Source organism: Emiliania huxleyi (assembly GCF_000372725.1).
Source record: "Emiliania huxleyi CCMP1516 unplaced genomic scaffold EMIHUscaffold_64, whole genome shotgun sequence".
Classification (NCBI taxonomy): Eukaryota; Haptophyta; order Isochrysidales; family Noelaerhabdaceae; genus Emiliania; species Emiliania huxleyi.
In genome coordinates, this window is record NW_005197198.1 from 368,844 (window position 1) to 385,987 (window position 17,144).

The 17,144-nt window shown below is 68.2% G+C and overlaps 3 protein-coding genes across 3 annotated transcripts; all 3 read right to left on the reverse strand.

The window, feature by feature from the left end:
• Positions 1-6,944: 6,944 nt before the first annotated feature.
• EMIHUDRAFT_215199 (hypothetical protein) lies at positions 6,945-8,053 on the reverse strand (the record flags this gene model as incomplete). Its single annotated transcript, XM_005763286.1, has 4 exons — positions 6,945-6,956; positions 7,079-7,321; positions 7,795-7,850; positions 7,951-8,053. 4 exons carry the CDS (start codon positions 8,051-8,053, stop codon positions 6,945-6,947), a joined length of 414 nt encoding a protein of 137 aa, XP_005763343.1.
• A 926-nt stretch (positions 8,054-8,979) lies between these two features.
• Positions 8,980-10,314, reverse strand: EMIHUDRAFT_215200 (hypothetical protein; the record flags this gene model as incomplete). Its single annotated transcript, XM_005763287.1, has 6 exons — positions 8,980-9,204; positions 9,276-9,339; positions 9,804-9,840; positions 9,916-9,972; positions 10,050-10,154; positions 10,194-10,314. 6 exons carry the CDS (start codon positions 10,312-10,314, stop codon positions 8,980-8,982), a joined length of 609 nt encoding a protein of 202 aa, XP_005763344.1.
• A 704-nt stretch (positions 10,315-11,018) lies between these two features.
• EMIHUDRAFT_48134 (hypothetical protein) lies at positions 11,019-11,396 on the reverse strand (the record flags this gene model as incomplete). Its single annotated transcript, XM_005763288.1, has 1 exon — positions 11,019-11,396. A coding segment is annotated over one exon (378 nt), but the record flags the coding sequence as incomplete, so codon positions are not given.
• Positions 11,397-17,144: the final 5,748 nt, after the last annotated feature.

A 17,144-nucleotide genomic window follows, 5' to 3' on the forward strand; every position in this document is an offset into this window, starting at 1 on the left:
TCTCCCAGTCGAAGAGGGAGCTGCGCGCGGCGACGCCAAAGGTGGAGAGCAGGTCGCGGGTGGCGAGGTCGAGGAGCGCCTTGCCGAGCGCGTAGGCGGGGAAGAGGTTGTACAGCGGGCGGAGGCGCGCGTTCGTGCCGGAGGCGGCGCCGGCCACGCTCGCGAGGATGAAGTCGCCGACGAGCAAGCCAAAGCCGGAGAGGAGGTGGAAGGTGGTCATGCCGATCAGCGCGCGCGACGGCGAGCGGAAGAGGAAGGAGGCGCACGAGGCGAGAGGCAGCGCCGCCCAGCCGAAGAGGAGGAGGACCGTCGTCGTCGCGAGGGTCGCCTCGCGCGAGCCGGTGAACTCCTCCCTCTTCACCACGAGGAAGGCGGCCAGTGTGCAGCCGACCACCAGCAGGTAGGTGAGCAGGTCCCAAGACCAGGAGGCGAGCCAGTAGACCGTCCCCGACGCGCCCGCCACCCGCTGCAGCTGCTTGGCGCCGGACTCGCGCTCGGCGACGAGCGGGGAGACGAAGGCGGCGCCGACGAAGGCGAAGGGGATCATGATCATGATGGCGATGAAAAGCGACGCAAAGGCGGACAGCGCGTGCTGCGTCGAGTCGGTGTCGGGCAGTGGTTGCACCGAGGCGGAGAGGTGGCCGGCGCCGCCAGTGCGGTTGGCGTAGAGGCGCGCGTAGAGGGCGTGCACGAGCGCCGGCAGCGCGTGGGTGGAGGTTGCGTTGAAGGCGAGCGTCACAACCTGGCGTCGCCGCAGCCCCGAGCTCCACAGCACGGCTGCGTCGCTCGCGGCTACCGCAACTGGGCGGCGGGTGTCCGGGTGCTGGGCGAGATACGCAGAGAGGTTCTGCGCCGCGGCTGGGAAGCCCACGTCGCAGGCGGGCTTCTCTCCGCCCACAGACCAGCCCTGCTTCTCCCAGCCCTCGACCAGGGCGCTGGTTGCGGGGGTGTCGGCGGCGAGCGCGCCCGGACCGACTCCGTCCGAGAAGATGTCCCGGGGCTGGTCCAGGCGCAAGCGGGGCTGGTCCGAGTGGATGGCGGCGGAGAGGAGGAGGAGGGCGAGTAGGACGAGGGCGACGGGGAAGAGAAGCATGCATCCGCTCGTGCACGGCGAGCGCTGCGCCGTCAGCCGCCGCTTCGCCAGCAGGCCGACGTACTGCCCGTACGCGGCGGAGCAGCTCGGGAGGCAGCCGCCGCGCCCTCCGTCGGGCGGGCGCAGCGGGGCGGGCAGGAGCGGGGCCGGATGCGACTCGGACGAGCGGCATCCCCCGAGCCGCAAGTGCGACCCGGCCTCCTCGGGCGACTCGGGCGACGGAGGAGGAGAGGCGGCGCCGCTGCCGCCGCCGAGGGACGACAGCTGCACTCCTCCGCTGCCGCCCACTGCCGGCCTAGCGAATGCGCCGCCGCCCGCGGCCCCGCCGCCACCACTGCCGCCGCCACCACTGCCGCCGCCACCACTGCCGCCGCCACCACTGCCGCCGCCACCACTGCCGCCGCCACCACTGCCGCCGCCACCACTGCCGCCCGGGCCCGCCGCCGCGCGGGTGAGGACGTGCTGCCTCCTCTGCCGCCTCCCCTCCAGCCCCTCCAGCCGAGCGATCGCGTCTGCGTTGATCTGGAGAAAGACATCCTCGAGCCTGGTGCAGCCGACCCCAAAGCCAGAGAGGCCAAGGGCCGAGAGCCGCGGCTCGAGCGCCGCGAGGAGCGCGTGCAGCGCGCGGAGCCGCGCCGCCGCGCCGAGCGCCTTGCCCGGCAGCAGGACCTCAAGCTCGAGAGGCGAGTCTGAGAGGAGCGCCTGCAGGAGAGGGCACAGGGACGGGGTCTGGGAAGGTCCGTGTATGGACGGGCCATGAGCGGCGAGGAGGAGGGCAGCTGCCGCGTCAGCGAGGTGCGACCGGGCGAGCTCGAGCACCGCCTCCGCCGAGCAGGCCTGCAGAGGACAGGCGGGAGTGACAAGGGGAGAGAAGGGGGGGCGTGGCACGCCTCGGCTGAGCGAGGCCGGCTCGGCCGCGGGCGGGGTCTTGCTCGCGGTGAGGCGGAACCCAACCCCGAAGTGCTCCTTGAGGAAGAGCGGCGAACCTGTCCGCAGCAGGAGGAGCGCGTGACCGCTCCCGGTGCACCGTGGCGAGACTCGGCCAGGGGCGAGGGCGGGCCGGCGCAGCGCAGGCAGCCATCCGCCATGATCGCGATCCGGTCGGCGAGAAGCTCCGCCTGAGAGGAGGTGTCCAGGAGGTGTCTTGGAGGGTGTCTGGGAGGTGTCTTGGAGGGTGTCTGGGAGGTGTCTTGGGAGGGTGTCCAGGAGGTGTCTTGGAGGGTGTCTGGGAGGTGTCTTGGGAGGGTGTCGAGGAGGTGTCTTGGGAGGGTGTCTGTGTGGGAGGTGTCTTGGGAGGGTGTCACGGGGGTGTCACGGGGGTGTCGCGGAGGTGACTTAAGAGAGCAGCTCCGCCTCGTCGAGGAAGTGCGTCGTCAGCACGACCGTCCGGCCGCGCCTCACCTCGCGCAGCAGCGCCCAGATGGCGCGGCGAGAGTGCGGGTCCATGCCCGAGGTCGGCTCGTCGAGGAAGAGGGTGCGCGCGCCGCCTGCCGGATGGCGGGGTCCTGATGAGTGGATGGCTGGCTGCGGGGGGCCGAGGACACGAGGTGTGTGTGTGCGGAGCCGCCCACAAGCGACACCGCGAGGCAGAGCTTGCGCTTCTGGCCGCCTGTTCACAGCGTGTGCGCCGTGAAGAGGCGCTGTTCACATGAGAGGCAGAGCTCGCGCCTCTGCCCCCCCGCCCGAGAGTCGCGAGGGTAATCTCGGGTAATCTCGGGTAATCTCGCCCGAGAGTCGCGAGGCGAGGGTGCTCGCTTTGTCCGCGAGGCCCACCTGACGAGGAAAGACTCCATCCATTCACAGCTACGGAGTAGCAACTCTTCCTCGCCTTGGCCGCGAGGCTCGCCCGAGCCAGGAGCGAGTCAACTGCAGCGCGCCCGCCGCCACCCCCGCTGCGCAGGGCCGTGAAGAGCTCGAGATGCTCTCGGGCGGTCAGGAGGTCGTACAGCACGTTGTCCTGCGGGCACACGCCGAGCGCGCCCCGGATGGCCTCCATCTCGCTCCGGATGGACAGGCCGCCGATCGTCGCGTCGCCCGCCTGCAGCATGAGCACGCCGAAGCATGAGCACGCACAGGCTCCCCGCGGCACGAGCACGGCGGCAGAGAGAGCGACGCGCGCGCCTCCTTCTTGAGGGGCTAGTCGGGACACACGGGCTGTCAGGAGGGGCAGACTGCGCCGCCCTCCCTGGCGGAGGCGCCGGCGGAGGCGCGCGATTCCGCGACTCTCCGTGTTGGGCACCAAAGTCCCGGAGCCGAGTGACACTGGCGTCTCCAGCAGCTAAGGGGCCTGTGCGTCCGGCTCGACCAAGCCAGTCAGCATCGAGATCGTGGTCGTCTTGCCCGCCCCGTTAGCGCCGAGCAGCGCGGTGATCTCGCCGCCCCGCATCTCGAGGTCCAGCCCCGCCACAGCCACACCGCGCGGGTAAACCTTGCGCAGCCCGCGCACGCACACGCCGCCGCTCCCGCCCTCCCACGCCCCTCCCCCCTCCCCGCTCGACGCGCCGCCAGCCTCCGCGCCGCCGCCGTCCAAGAGCGGCTCGACCACCAGCGGCGGCGGCGGGGCAGCCTCGGCCCGCTGCGGCGCGTCGGGCGGCGCGAGGGCGACGCGCGATGCGCGGCGTGGCGTCGGGCGCGAGCAGAGGGAGCGGAGGGCGGTGGCGAGGCGCACGGGCAGCTGCGACAGGGATCGGCCGGCGCGGTCGAGGTACCAGCCGGCAGCGGCGTAGAGGGCGGCGTCGAGGAGGAGGATCGCCAGCGTCGCGGCGAGGGGGAAGTCGCCCTCCCACACGGTGGACCAGGTCACGCCGCGCTGGACCCCTTCCTGCTGCGCCAGCTGGGACGCGCCTACATGTAGGACGGGCCCCGACCAGGGCTGCGTCGATGGGGCGAACGTGTGCTCCTCTCGGACTTGCGCCGGCGGCGAGGCGCCGAGGTAGAAGGCCATCGCGGGCAGTAGCGAGGCGAGCGCCTTTGCGAAAGGGCGGGGGGAGGGGGGGGGGGAGGGGGAGTGGACCGCCGCCTCCCTCGCGTAATCTCGGGGAAATCTCGCTTCACCTCGCCTTTGCACGGACCGCGCCCCCCCCCCTCCATCTCGGGTAATCTCGGGGCAATCTCGGGTGGGGCCTCAATCTCGTGTGGGGCCTCGCCTTTGCACGGACCGCGCCCTCGAGGAGGGAGCCGTCGCGCTCGAACAGGTTGAAGAGCTGCGAGGTGAGGAAGAAAGCGAGCGGGCCGACCAGCGCCGCGAGGCGCGCACTCGAAAAGAAGGGGGCGAGCGCGAACGCGAAGCACAGCGAGGCGAGCGCGAAGAGCACGAACCTTACAAGAGAGGGGCGCGCGTCGGGCGCGGCTCTTGCAAGCGCACCGAGGCGAGCGCGAGGAGCGCGGACAAGGCTCGGACGAGGGACGGCTCGGAGTGCGCAAAGCACGAGGGCGCGATCAGAGAGGAGGAGAGCAGCGCCACGAGCAGGAAGGCCGCGCCGTGCGAGAGCAGCAAGGAGGCGAAGTAGGCGCCGCGGCCGGCGCCGCCGATCAGCAGCGCCTCCCTCAGCTTCGACTCCTTCTCGGCGACCAGGGCGCGCAGCACGGCCGCCACCGGCAGCAGCAGCGAGAAGAGGACGAGCAGGCCGACGAGCGGGCCAGCAAGGTCGAAGAAGGCGGCGTGCGAGGAGGGGGGGACCGGGTACGGCAGCCCGTACGCCACAGGGAGGTCTTCACCGCCGCCTCCGCCGAGGGCCTGCGTCAGCGCCGCAATCAACGCTTCCGAGTCACTGCCGCCGCCGCCGCCGCCGCCGCCGCCGCCGCCGCTGCCGCCGCCGCCGCCGCCGCCGCCGCCGCCGCCGCGACTCGTGCTAGCCACGCGGCGCAGGATGGCGGAGTCGAGAGCAGTCTGCAGGAAGGTTCGGAGACGGTTCAGAGACGCGCCTCTCTGGTGGCTGAGCAGCGGCAGAGTCGAGGCGGGCCTGAAGCGAGAGGAAGCCCGAAGAGTAGTACCGCTCGAAGCGGCGGGAGAACCCGCCTACCGACAAGCTTCCGAGACGCCTCGAGGAGGCCTCGCAGAGGGGAGCAGTGCGCCCAGCTGCAGCGAGAGCGCCTGTTCACAGCAACAGTGTGAAGACGCCTCGCGGAGCAGCGCGCCGCGCTGCAGCGAGGAGCGGTCGCCCGCGGCGAAGCGGTCGAGCAGCGAGGAGGTCCTCGGAGCGGCCGAACGGTTGAGCCGAAGGACGTACGAGTAGCGGCCCGGCTCGCCCTCGGGAGGAGGCGGCCGCTCCAAGACCACGGCCGCCTAGCGAACGGCTCCCACACGTCAGAGAGAGAGGTAGAGAGAGAGAGAGAGAGAGAGAGAGAGAGAGAGAGACGGGCACCTAGCGAGCGGCTCCCACAGGCAACTCAGCCGAAGCTCCGACACGGCCGGGCGCCTCCCGGACGTTGCGGCCGCCCACACTCTCCCCTGCTGCCGCGCCGCGCCTATTCACACCTCGAGGTGTGAAGAGACGGCCGCCCGCACTCTCCCCTGCTGCTGCGCCGCGCCGAGCAGCGCCCGCTCGTCGGCGTAGTAGCGCACCTCGGGCAGCCGAAACTGGAGCACCGCCTGGAGGAGGCCGTGCGCACTACCGGCTCCGCCGGGCAGCAGCTTCGCCAGCCCCCCGCCCGAGCCGCCGAAGAAGCTCTCGGCGCCGTCGAGAGACTTGCGCAGCGATGAGTCGTTGAGGCGTGCGGCCGACGCGGCGAGCGCCTCGAACTGCCTCGCGCGGAGCAGCATCTGCTGGACGAGCGCCTTGGTCTCGCGATCGTCCGGAGCGACGGCGAGGCGAGACCCGTCGTACGGCGCCACCTTCGCCCTCTGCCCGAGCCTACGGTCCGCGTTCGGGGTCGCGGGTTGGGTTTGGGACCCGTGAGAAGGCGCCGCCCTCGCCCTCCGGCCGCGAGCCCAGGCAGAGACGACGCAAAGTGCGCGCACGCAAGCCAGAGGGAGAGGTCGGGGACGGCGCCGGGCACGCCCGCTGGGAGCGCCGCCGCAGCTCCGCCAAGCATGGGCAGACCAGCAGTCTTGGCCGACAGGAAGCCTTGGAGCACGGCCGGCGGTAGGGCGGTCGCACGGGCTGCCGAGAGGTTGCCAGGCGCAAAGTGCCGCTCTGGATATTCAACCACCCGGGAGAAGGCCGCACCCAACGAGCCAAGGGAGCAGAGCGCGAGCGGAACGAGCAGCTCGCAGAGCGTCGCGAGTGGTCTGCGGCATCTGAGCAGCCGCTCCTTGCGCCAGAGCAGCGCTCGCACCTTGAAGGCGCTCCGGCGAGGTGGCGAGAGCAGGCGAATTGTGTCGTTGTCGCCGCTCATCAGTGAGCGAAGCCGCCGCTGCGGGCCGGTAGGGGCGGCTCGCTCGCTCTCAGCGCGGCGCGGCGAAGCCCTGCTGTGAGGCCGGGCGTCGATAAGGTGTCCCGAGGTTTCGAGAATCACGCGGGTCTCGCTAACACGCGCGCACCGCCGAGCCTGCGGCGGGCGCGCTGCGGCCGCACGTCTACCTTCGTCATAGTGCCACGACGTGCGGCCTAGATTTAGCCCACGCGCCTCTGCTCGCAAACACTCACCCATTGAATTGTCACTGCCCGTGAGTGCGAGATAGGGCTAGCAGTAGGCAGCTAGCCTCTGAGGAGAGCGTCCATAGACACCTCACATGACCCCACACACGGTCTCGTCCGTGCCTCGCCGGCCGGCGAGATTGCTGGAGGTAGAGCAAGACTGCTCTAGCCTCGCATGTCACTTCCTGTTGTCTGTTGTTTGTTGTGCCCTTGTTTGTTCTTCTGGTGCCTTGGAGTGCTGGGGGGGGCGACAGGGAGGATGTGGCCCTGAGTTATGTGTACGCCTACTCAGGGTGTGTGGCAGCCAGCTGGCTGTGTGTCTTGTGAGCCTGTTTGTGTCTGTGTGTCGCTCGTGCGTGTCGTCATCATCTGTCTAGCGTCCACCCATACCATCCAAGTCGATCACCAAGTCATCGAGGGGCAGCCTCTCCGGATCGTCCTCATCGCGCTGTTCGTTGGCCACCCACAGCTCCTGCAGCTCGCGTGATAGCTCCTCAAACTCGGCCTGCAGCGCAAGCGTGGCGCCGCGAGCCTCGCCGCCCACGCCGTTGGCTGCAGCATCCGCGTCGAGCGCGGCGGGCTCGCTGGAGGTGTCGGCGCTATCTTCGACGAGAGCCGGAGCTGCATACGCTGAGTGACGCTCGTAACCCTTTACATCGAAAAGAAAAAAGAAAACATCAATAGCGGCAGAGGGGCCCCCGGAGGGATGCTCAACCGCTCCACGCCACGCCGCTTGCGGCGGTCCTATTCCCAGCTCCGCTGAGGGCCCCGGTTTCTTTCTTTGAGAGCGCCTTCGTTGTTAATAGTACAAACCCAATGGTCCTCTGCGAGCGGTCCGTCGTTGCGGTCGCACACACGCACACGCCACGCCGCACCGCGCGCCCGCCCACCGCCCCGCCCAGGCGGGAAAGAGATGAGGAGACGGGACAGCAAAGGAGGAAGCCCAAACACGTATGGGAGGGTTCAGTAATGCGCCACGCTGCCCGGCGTCTCTCACTTTCCGGGACAGCCCCGCCCTTGTGAGGCAGGAAAGTGACGGCTACCCCGTACGCCCTGCGGCCTGCTACTCCGACGCCGACCGCCCGTTCTCCCCTCCTCGTTCCCGCCTCGAATTCTCCGGACCCCGACAAGCCGCCCGACGTTGGGCCCCTGCCCCGCACGCTCCCGCCCCTCTGCCCCTCACACACACCCAGGCCCGACATGCACATACAAGACAAACCCGGCGTCCTGCTCTCAAAAGAAAAAGATTTTCACAAAAAAGAAAACATCGAGCGTTACCGGTTGGGCTGCCTCTCCGCCGGCCCCAGTCCTGGGGCATGTGGCCGTTCGCGGAGCAGGAGGAGGCGGACTCGAATACGAGAGCGGTCGCACTGGCCGCCATCGCGCTTGGTCTGGCCATCTCCTCTTTCCTCTATCTGTGCCAGCGGCAACCCGCCACGGCCTCCCCAACGAAGCCATCGCAGCCTTCGCAAACTGCACCAACTCGAAGCCGCAGCCCAGCGCGTTCCAAGCTCAGCAAGGCTGGGGCGGCGACTCCTCGCGCTCTCAAAGGGCTGGAGATAGACATGGCGATGCCTGCTTCGGGCGGGTCCAGAACGCGTCGCCGCGCTGCATGACCGCTGGGCTGACACCAGGCGCGTGCGTGCAAATTGAAGCGACCTGAGGCGACTCGGAAGATGGCCACTCGGCGTCGCCGCACACTTGCAAGCGAGGAGGGCGGCTGTTTATTGACCATTCAACTAAGTAATTCTGTATTGCCGCTATATTATTGAGTGCGCCACGCGCTGACGATTGAGCACGCCCTGGCGCGTCGGTCGTCGTTCGCGCGGAGGACCCGAGGAGCACCCGCCTCTGCAGGCAGGGTAGTAGCTGCGCGCACTGCGCGCCGTTTTAGTTTTGTGCCGATTCGGGTCGGTGCGTCGGTCCTCGGTGCTTTATTTGCGATGTGTGTCTTGTGCACGCGTGCCGCGGCGTGGAGTGTGCACTGTGTGCTGTGTGAAGCCCCTCGCCTGAGTGTGCTGCGCATGCGCCCCCCCCCCCCCCCCTCCACATGTTTTTATTGTAGTCGTTACTCTATTACTGACCCCTGTGCCCTGAGGTCCACGCATGGTAGTACAGCTTACACGCAGCACAGAGAGTGCACACTGGACTGGTTGTTACACACAACACGGGTCACGGCTCACCGCCTCACCCCACACCGGTCACCGGACCCACACTCGGTGACTCGCCACTGCGCACTGTGGGACAGCGAGGGACAAGCGCGACACGGATCACGGCGGAGCGCGCGGGTTGTTGACAGGTGACACATTAACGCCTTGACGGTGACGCCCCTTCCGCGGCTGGCGAGCCACCGCTCGGTAGCAGCGGGACGGTGATGGCCGAATGCGCATGCATCGCTGTCGGCAGCGCGAGGCTGTCCACGGTGCGCCAGCCGGATCGGCCGCCCTCGCCCTTTGCGGCGGTGAGCGTGCACGCGGGCAGCCGCGAGAGGAGTCGCTGCACGTGGGGCTCGTCGAGCGCGAGCGAGCGCACCTGCTCACAGCAAGGGGTGTGAAGAGTGACGCTGTTCACAGGTGGGGCTCGTCGAGCGCGAGCGAGCGCACGTGTAAGGAGGACTCGTACCGCACGCGCTGCTCCGTTGAGTCGGACGCGGCGGCAGCGCTGCGCCTAAAGGGGAGGTGAGGCCGGGCAAACGTCTCCACACGCAGCAGTGCGGGGCTCTCCCCCTCCCCTCCGCACCTCGACGTCCGCGAGACGGGCGAAGGGGCTCCGCGAGATTGAGAGAAGAGGAACCACCGCGGCGGTGAGAGTGCAAGGGCCGGTCCGGTGTGTGCGGGCTGTGCGCGCGCGCGCGCGCGTGTGTGCGTGTGTGCGCGTGTGTGGAGGGGGGTGGTGGTGGGGGGTAAGGGAGTGGGAAACGGGGGGGGGGGGGGGTTAAGGGAGTAGGAAGGGGGGGGGGGGAGTGGGGAGGGGGGGGGGGGGAAGGGGGGTTGCGCCTCGCGTCTGGGTCCGCCAGCAGCTTCGCCGCGTACTCGACGGGCGGCGCCGGGCCGGCCGAGGCGGCATCCCCCTCTCGCGCCACCCGAGCCAGCAGACCCCTAGTGTCGAGCGGCGGCGGCAGGTCCTCGTACCGGCCCTCCCAGCGCGCCGTCGAGCCGTCGAAACGTCCTGTTCACAGCAGGAGGGTGTGAAGAGGCGTCCACGCCCTCCCAGCGCGCCGTCCGTGGAAAACGCCGCCACGACCCTCGTCCACCCCGCCAGAGATGTAGAGCCCGCCCTGCACGACGGAGAGGTCCGCGCCTGTTCACAGCGAGGCGTGTGAAGAGACGCTGTTCACACCTGCCGTTGCACGACGGAGAGGTCCGCGCCGACGCGACCCGCCGAGCTCACCTCTCCCAGGCTGCTCCACTCGCCAACGGTCCACAGCGGCACGTTCGTGATCGAGAAGCCCTCGCCGTGCTGCTGCTGGAACGCCCACTTGCCTGGCTCGTCCGGCAGGTGTGAACAGCGTCTCTTCACACCTCTTGCTGTGAACAGCGCCCACTTGCCTGGCTCGTCCGGCGGCAGCAGGAAGCGGAAGCAGCTCACGCGGCACGGCAGCGCCGCAACGCGCGGGGCGACGCCTGACATGACGGAGGCCATTGGGCGAGCTGACTCCTCTCAGACCCGACTGCGTGCCGCCCCCCCCCCCCTGGCTTCCGTCGCGCCTGTGTAGCCTGGCGCGCGCGCCGGGCGGCCGGACGAAACGAGGAGGTGCTGCCCCCACTCGACCGCCTAGGAGACGGTTCCTAGACGGTTCCTAGGAGGTTCCTCGACGGCTCCCACACCTGCCTCCGCTCGACCGCCCCGTGCGCGCTCACGCCGAGCTCGGCGGGGCACAAGTCAGACGTCGCTCGGCTCGAGGGTGGGGTGCGGCTCGTCTTGACGGCCTGGGAGAAGGTTCCTAGAAGGTTCCTAGAAGGCTCGAGGGTGGGGTGCGGCTCGTCTTGACGGCCTAGGAGAAGGTTCCTAGAAGGTTCCTAGAAGGCTCGAGGGTGGGGTGCGGCTCGTCTTGACGGCCTGGTGCACGAGCAGGGCGGGCTCGGGTAAGGGAAGGAGGTGTGGAGGAGGCGGAGGCGGAGGAGGAGGCGGAGGAGGAGGAGGAGGAGGAGGAGGAGGAGGCGGAGGAGGAGGAGGAGGAGGAGGAGGCGGAGGAGGAGGAGGAGGCGGAGGTGGAGGAGGAGGCGGAGGAGGAGGCGGAGGAGGAGGACGAGGACGAGGGGCGGGAGTACACGTACGGATGCAGCGAACCAGGCGGCCACACGTCGCTGCTGCCGCCGCACTCTCTCGGCTGCAGAGGCCCGTGTGTCCCGCACTCTCTCGGCTGCAGAGGCCCGTGTGTCCCGCACTCTCTCGGCTGCAGAGGCCCGTGTGTCCCGCACTCTCTCGGCTGCAGAGGCCCGTGTGTCCCGCACTCTCTCGGCTGCAGAGGCCCGTGTGTCCCGCACTCTCTCGGCTGCAGAGGCCCGTGTGTCCCGCACTCTCTCGGCTGCAGAGGCCCGTGTGTCCCGCACTCTCTCGGCTGCAGAGGCCCGTGTGTCCCGCACTCTCTCGGCTGCAGAGGCCCGTGTGTCCCGCACTCTCTCGGCTGCAGAGGCCCGTGTGTCCCGCACTCTCTCGGCTGCAGAGGCCCGTGTGTCCCGCACTCTCTCGGCTGCAGAGGCCCGTGTGTCCCGCACTCTCTCGGCTGCAGAGGCCCGTGTGTCCCGCACTCTCTCGGCTGCAGAGGCCCGTGTGTCCCGCACTCTCTCGGCTGCAGAGGCCCGTGTGTCCCGCATCTAGGTGTGTGGCGGCCCTCCAGCCGCACTCCGGCCGCAGCGTGTTGTACGCCCACAGGACGGCACCCTCCTCCGACTCGTGCACTGTTCACAGCAAGAGGTGTGAAGAGACGCTGTTCACACCTGCAGGACGGCACCCTCCGACTCGTGCACGCCCCCAGGGGTAGTGGTGCGCGCCAGAACGACCAGCCGGCCCCACACCTGTTCACAGCTCGAGGTGTGAAGAGAAACTGTCCACGGGCGCCAGAAGGACCAGCCGGCCCCACACCGCCGCGACCGGCGCGAAGGCGAGTTGGCCGCCCGAGGAAGGGCCGCCGCCCGCCTAGGAGAAGGCTCCTAGAAGGTTCCTAGAAGGTTCCTCGAGTTGGCCGCCCGAGGGAAGGGCCGCCGCCCGCCTAGGAGAAGGCTCCTAGAAGGTTCCTAGAAGGTTCCTCGAGTTGGCCGCCCGAGGGAAGGGCCGCCGCCCGCCTAGGAGAAGGCTCCTAGAAGGTTCCTAGAAGGTTCCTCGAGTTGGCCGCCCGAGGAAGGGCCGCCGCCCGCCTAGGAGAAGGCTCCTAGAAGGTTCCTAGAAGGTTCCTCGAGTTGGCCGCCCGAGGAAGGGCCGCCGCCCGCCTAGGAGAAGGCTCCTAGAAGGTTCCTAGAAGGTTCCTCGAGTTGGCCGCCCGAGGAGGGGCCGCCGCCCGCCTAGGAGAAGGCTCCTAGAAGGTTCCTAGAAGGTTCCTCAGGTTGGCCGCCCGAGGAGGGGCCGCCGCCCGCCCGAGAGGGAAGGTCCTCGAGGGGCTGCCACCCGCCCCCCCTCGCGCCCAGGTCGAGCACCACTGCGTCTGCCGCGCCGTCCGGCTGCACGTACGTCCCTCCCACGATGTACACCTTGCCATCGATGTGCGCGCCGCCGCACCCGTGCCGCGCCGTCGGCATCGCAGGCAGCGGCGCCGCGGCCCGCGCGATGGCGTCGTACTCGAACGCCGACGCGAAGAAGCGCGACGTGCGGCCCGGGTGGTCGTCGCAACCTCCGGCGACGACGAAGCGGCCAGCGCCGACGCTCACCACTGCGCAGTCGATCCGCACGATACCGTCTGCGACCCGGTCCGCGCCGTGCACGCGAGGCCCTCCAGGCGCGCGGCCGTGGAGAGGCCGCCAGACGAGCCCGCCTCGCTCGATGCCGACGGCGCTCCACTCGGGCACCATCCTCCCGAGCGAGTAGCCGGAGGTGAGGGCGAGCGTCTCGCGCGGCGAAAAGTGTTTGGCCACCTCGAGCGCGAGCCCCTCCTCGCCGTGGAACTTTTCAACCAGGAAGGCCCGTGCGACGCGGAGCTCGAGCTGCCGCTCCCACACAATGCGAGTCAGGAGGGCGGTGCGGTCCTGCGCGCGGCTCATCTTGAGCAGGTTTCCGCGCCGGATCGAGAGGCCTTTCCGGCTGCCATGCAGCAGCTGCACCTTGAGCCGTTCGCCACTGCTGTCGAGCACTCGTGCGGGCTCAAAGTTGTGCTGCCGTGAGAACTCCAGCCCGACGATGACGACGAGATCGTTCTCCGTCAGGGCCAGCGAGTCGAAGCGCGATAAGATCTGCTCCGTCATGGCCGCTCCGGGCGAGTAGTCGCGGAGCCGGCGAAAGCGGCAAGAGGGGGGGGGGGGCCGGGGGGGGGGGGCAGGTGTATACCCGGGTACTGTCCAGTTTTGCTGTTCACAGCTAGGGACGGCCTCTGCGGCAAAGTCAAACCACCCCACCGTCCCTCCCACCGCAGCAAACCTTCGGCTCCCGCTCAGAGGCTCGCCGCGCCCGTGCGGCGCGCCGAGGCGGCGCCGAGGCCGGCGCCTTGCACCCGGCCCGCGGCCGGCACCGCCTCGCCCCACAACTGACCGCCCTGCGGCCCCTGCGCAGGCGTACCACAGCGTCGCTCAAAAAGCGACGCCCGGGTGTGGGCTGCTCCCTTGCCCCGTCACCCGCCGCGCCCTCGCCCGGCCGCCTCACCGCTCACGGAGCGCTCGGCTGCCAGGGTTCGTGAGTGAATTTTCACACTTTCACTTTCACATGTGAATTCATGTGAATTTCACATGAAACATTTCGGCCGCCCCCGTTTCACTGAAAATTTCACAAGTTCGACTACTTTCGAAGGCTCTGGCATCTCCGAGGCGGCAGCGGCGGAGGCGGCAGCAGTCGAGGCGGCAGCGGCGGAGGCGGCAGCGGAGAGAGCGGCGGTGCGCCTACCACTGCCGGCACCGGTAGGGATCTCTGTGCCACCAATGCCGCGCGTTCCTGCTTCCCTGCAGCGAGGCCGTGTGGTCAAGGCCGTGGTCGTCCCCAAGGCTCAAAGAACAGGGGCCCGCCCTCACTGCATCAAAACGCGGTGTTTGAAAGCGAGGAAGTGTAGAAAGGAGAAAGAGCCCATCGCCGCCGCACCTACACCGCCGCCGCCGCCCTCCCGGTGGCAATAGCCCAAGTCGAAGAGTGCGCCCCGCCCTCGGTATCTGGGCGGCAGGCGGGACTAGAGTGGCACGCTGGTGCACGGATGGGGGCGCGAGCCGCCATCTTGGACTGTGAGGCGAGTATTTGCAACCGGGAGCTCGCCGCCGCCCCTACACCGCCGCGGCCGCCCTCCCGGTGGCAAATAATAGCCCAAGTCGAAGAGTGCGTCCCCCACCTTCGGTATCTGGGCGGCAGGCGGGACTAGAGAGGCACGCTGGTGCACGCATGGGGGCGCGAGCCGCCATCTTGGACTGTGAGGCGAGTATTTGCAACCGGGAGCTCGCCGCCGCCCCTACACCGCCGCCGCCGCCCTCCCGGTGGCAAATAATAGCCCAAGTCGAAGAGTGCGCCCCGCCCTCGGTATCTGGGCGGCAGGCGGGACTAGAGAGGCACGCTGGTGCACGGATGGGGGCGCGAGCCGCCATCTTGGACTGTGAGGCGAGTATTTGCAACCGGGAGCTCGCCGCCGCCCCTACACCGCCGCCGCCGCCCTCCCGGTGGCAAATAATAGCCCAAGTCGAAGAGTGCGCCCCGCCCTCGGTATCTGGGCGGCAGGCGGGACTAGAGAGGCACGCTGGTGCACGGATGGGGGCGCGAGCCGCCATCTTGGACTGTGAGGCGAGTATTTGCAACCGGGAGCTCGCCGCCGCCCCTACACCGCCGCCGCCGCCCTCCCGGTGGCAAATAATAGCCCAAGTCGAAGAGTGCGCCCCGCCCTCGGTATCTGGGCGGCAGGCGGGACTAGAGAGGCACGCTGGTGCGCGGATGGGGGCGCGAGCCGCCATCTTGGACTGTGAGGCGAGTATTTGCAACCGGGAGCTCGCCGCCGCACCTACACCGCCGCCGCCGCCCTCCCCGCACGCTAGCTCGTTCACCGTCTGCCACGCCACGGCGGTGTGGAGAACGACAGACAAGCGCTGCATCTGCAGCCCGTGCCAGTTCTTGGTGGTCCATGTGACCTCATCGAGGTGCTGAGCGTGCGAAAGTTTGTTACTCAGCTGGTCCGCCGCCTGCCGAAGAATTTTGCGGACGCCGTCCCCGAAGCCGCCAAACGTCTCGAAGTCGAGCAAACGCAGGTCGCACTTCTTCTCCCGCGCGAACCGGTAGTCGCCCTTCTCGTAGCGGGCCGTCACAGGTGCCCCCGCCTCCGCCTCCCCCTCACTCTCCCCCTCCTCCTCTTCCGCCGCATCCTCCGCCAAGAAAGAAGTTTAAAGAAACTCGGTTGCGCGTCGAAAGCGGACAAAGCCCACCCAGCGCAGCCTCATTCATTTGGCCACACGTCCGCGCGCTTCAACAGCATGGCGTCAGCGATTCAGAGCATGGCGTCTGGAGGCTTCGATGCCACTTCTTCGACCCCATTTGTTCTCATCCAGGGACTCACCAGCAAGCCGGCACTCAACGGCATGCACGGCCTCGTCGTCGGCGAGCTCACTCCCAACGGCCGCGTACCCGTGGTGGTCGTGCCTCGCGAAAACGCACTGCCGCAAGGCGGCACCGACAAGGCCGCGATGCCGGTCAGCGTCGCTCTCAGGCCAACGAATACAACGCCCGCTCCGGATCAAACACCCGAGAACATGCACACCGCGTGGAATAACTTGGCGCTAGGCTTCCGGCAGGGCGGCGACTTCGCTACGGCCTTAGCTGCGTACATTGTTGCGGAGCGCGTCTGTCCGGGACACACAGTCACGCTGTACAACACCATCGACCTGAATTTCGCCATGTTGCAGGAGCGCACAGGCGGGCCCACCGCTCAGGCCCGCCACCAGGAGCTGTTCACCACGCTCATGTGCAAGCTGTTCAAGCCCGTGACCGACTCGCTACCCGACCATGGACGCGACATGGAAGCTAGCTTCGGCTTCGACCTCATCCCGGGCTACACGAGGAAGATGTACCACATGGGGCTCGTCGCCGCAAACGACCCGCACCCATTCGGCTTTCGCGAACACACTGGCCCGCAGTCGAAGTCGAATTTCCGCCGGCTGTGGGCATGGGACCCGCTGCAGGGCGAGGGTCGGATCGTCGAGATCGACCTCACTTCGCATAGCTGAGCCGGCTCTTCGCCTTAGTGCTTAGAGCTTAGTTTTCGTCCTAATATTTTTATTATTTTTATTATTACACGGTAAAAGTAATATTTTTTCGCGCAACACGCTGTGGGTCATCATCATCAACCTCACGCCCAGGGACCAGCGTCGGGGAGCTAACAAGCGCACCCTCCACACGATCGGCATCGGGCCGCTACGGGCACAAGTGAGCCCTGCCCAGCCCCAGGGCCAGGCCCTGCCCTGGGGGGTGCGCGGTCGCAGGGCCAACGACGGGTGCCAAGGAAGGGGTCGCTATGACTCCCCTGCATTAGAGCCGTATGCAACAAACATGGCTCTCAGAGGGATAGTTGCAGATCGCACCCCTGGACGCGCCAGTATTTCTTTTCCCATGGTGTGTTAGTACCAGCACGTACCAGTCCGCGCCTCCCCTGAGAGAGATTTTTGAAGACGAACAAGAAATCTTCTTTCGCGCCTGTGTCGAGCCTGTCTAAATGAATAGAGCAGACATCCCCCGGAGAGTAGTTAGTTAGGAAGGTGAAGAACAGCCAGGCTCGGACTGGACACCAACGCGGTGTATCTGGGTATGCAGTATGGGTGGACGCGGCACCTGAGCCCTGGCTGTCAGGCTGTCAGGTGCTGTCAGGTGATCTGTCAGGCTGTCAGGCACTGTCAGGCACTGTCAGGTGCCTCTGTCAGACCAGCTGTCAGGTGCTGTCAGTGCTGTCGGGTGCTGTCGGGTGCTTGTCTGACATCAGAGGGGCTCCGTAGCTGTCGGGTGCTGTCGGAGCTGTCGGGTGTTGCTGTCAGACGCTGTCGGAGCTGTCAGAGCTGTCGGGCTGCTGCTGCTGTCAGAGACGCCGGTGCTGTCAGGTGCTGTCGGTTGGTGCAGTCGGGGTGCTGTCAGGCTCTGACACACTATCCACACTTATGACATTATCAAGAGGAGACCAGCGGGTACGCAGCTGCCCCCCTCCTACGGCGTGATCACGCCGGCAGGGGCGGCCGCCTGGGGAGCGCAGATGGCGGCGCAGGCGCAGGCGGCGGCGGCGGCAGCGCGGCACAGACGGCGGCGGCCACCCCCACCCAGACGCCGTAGGCATATGACTGTAGGGCCCCAGAAGGCTAGCTGGTAGCTTCATTTGTAGT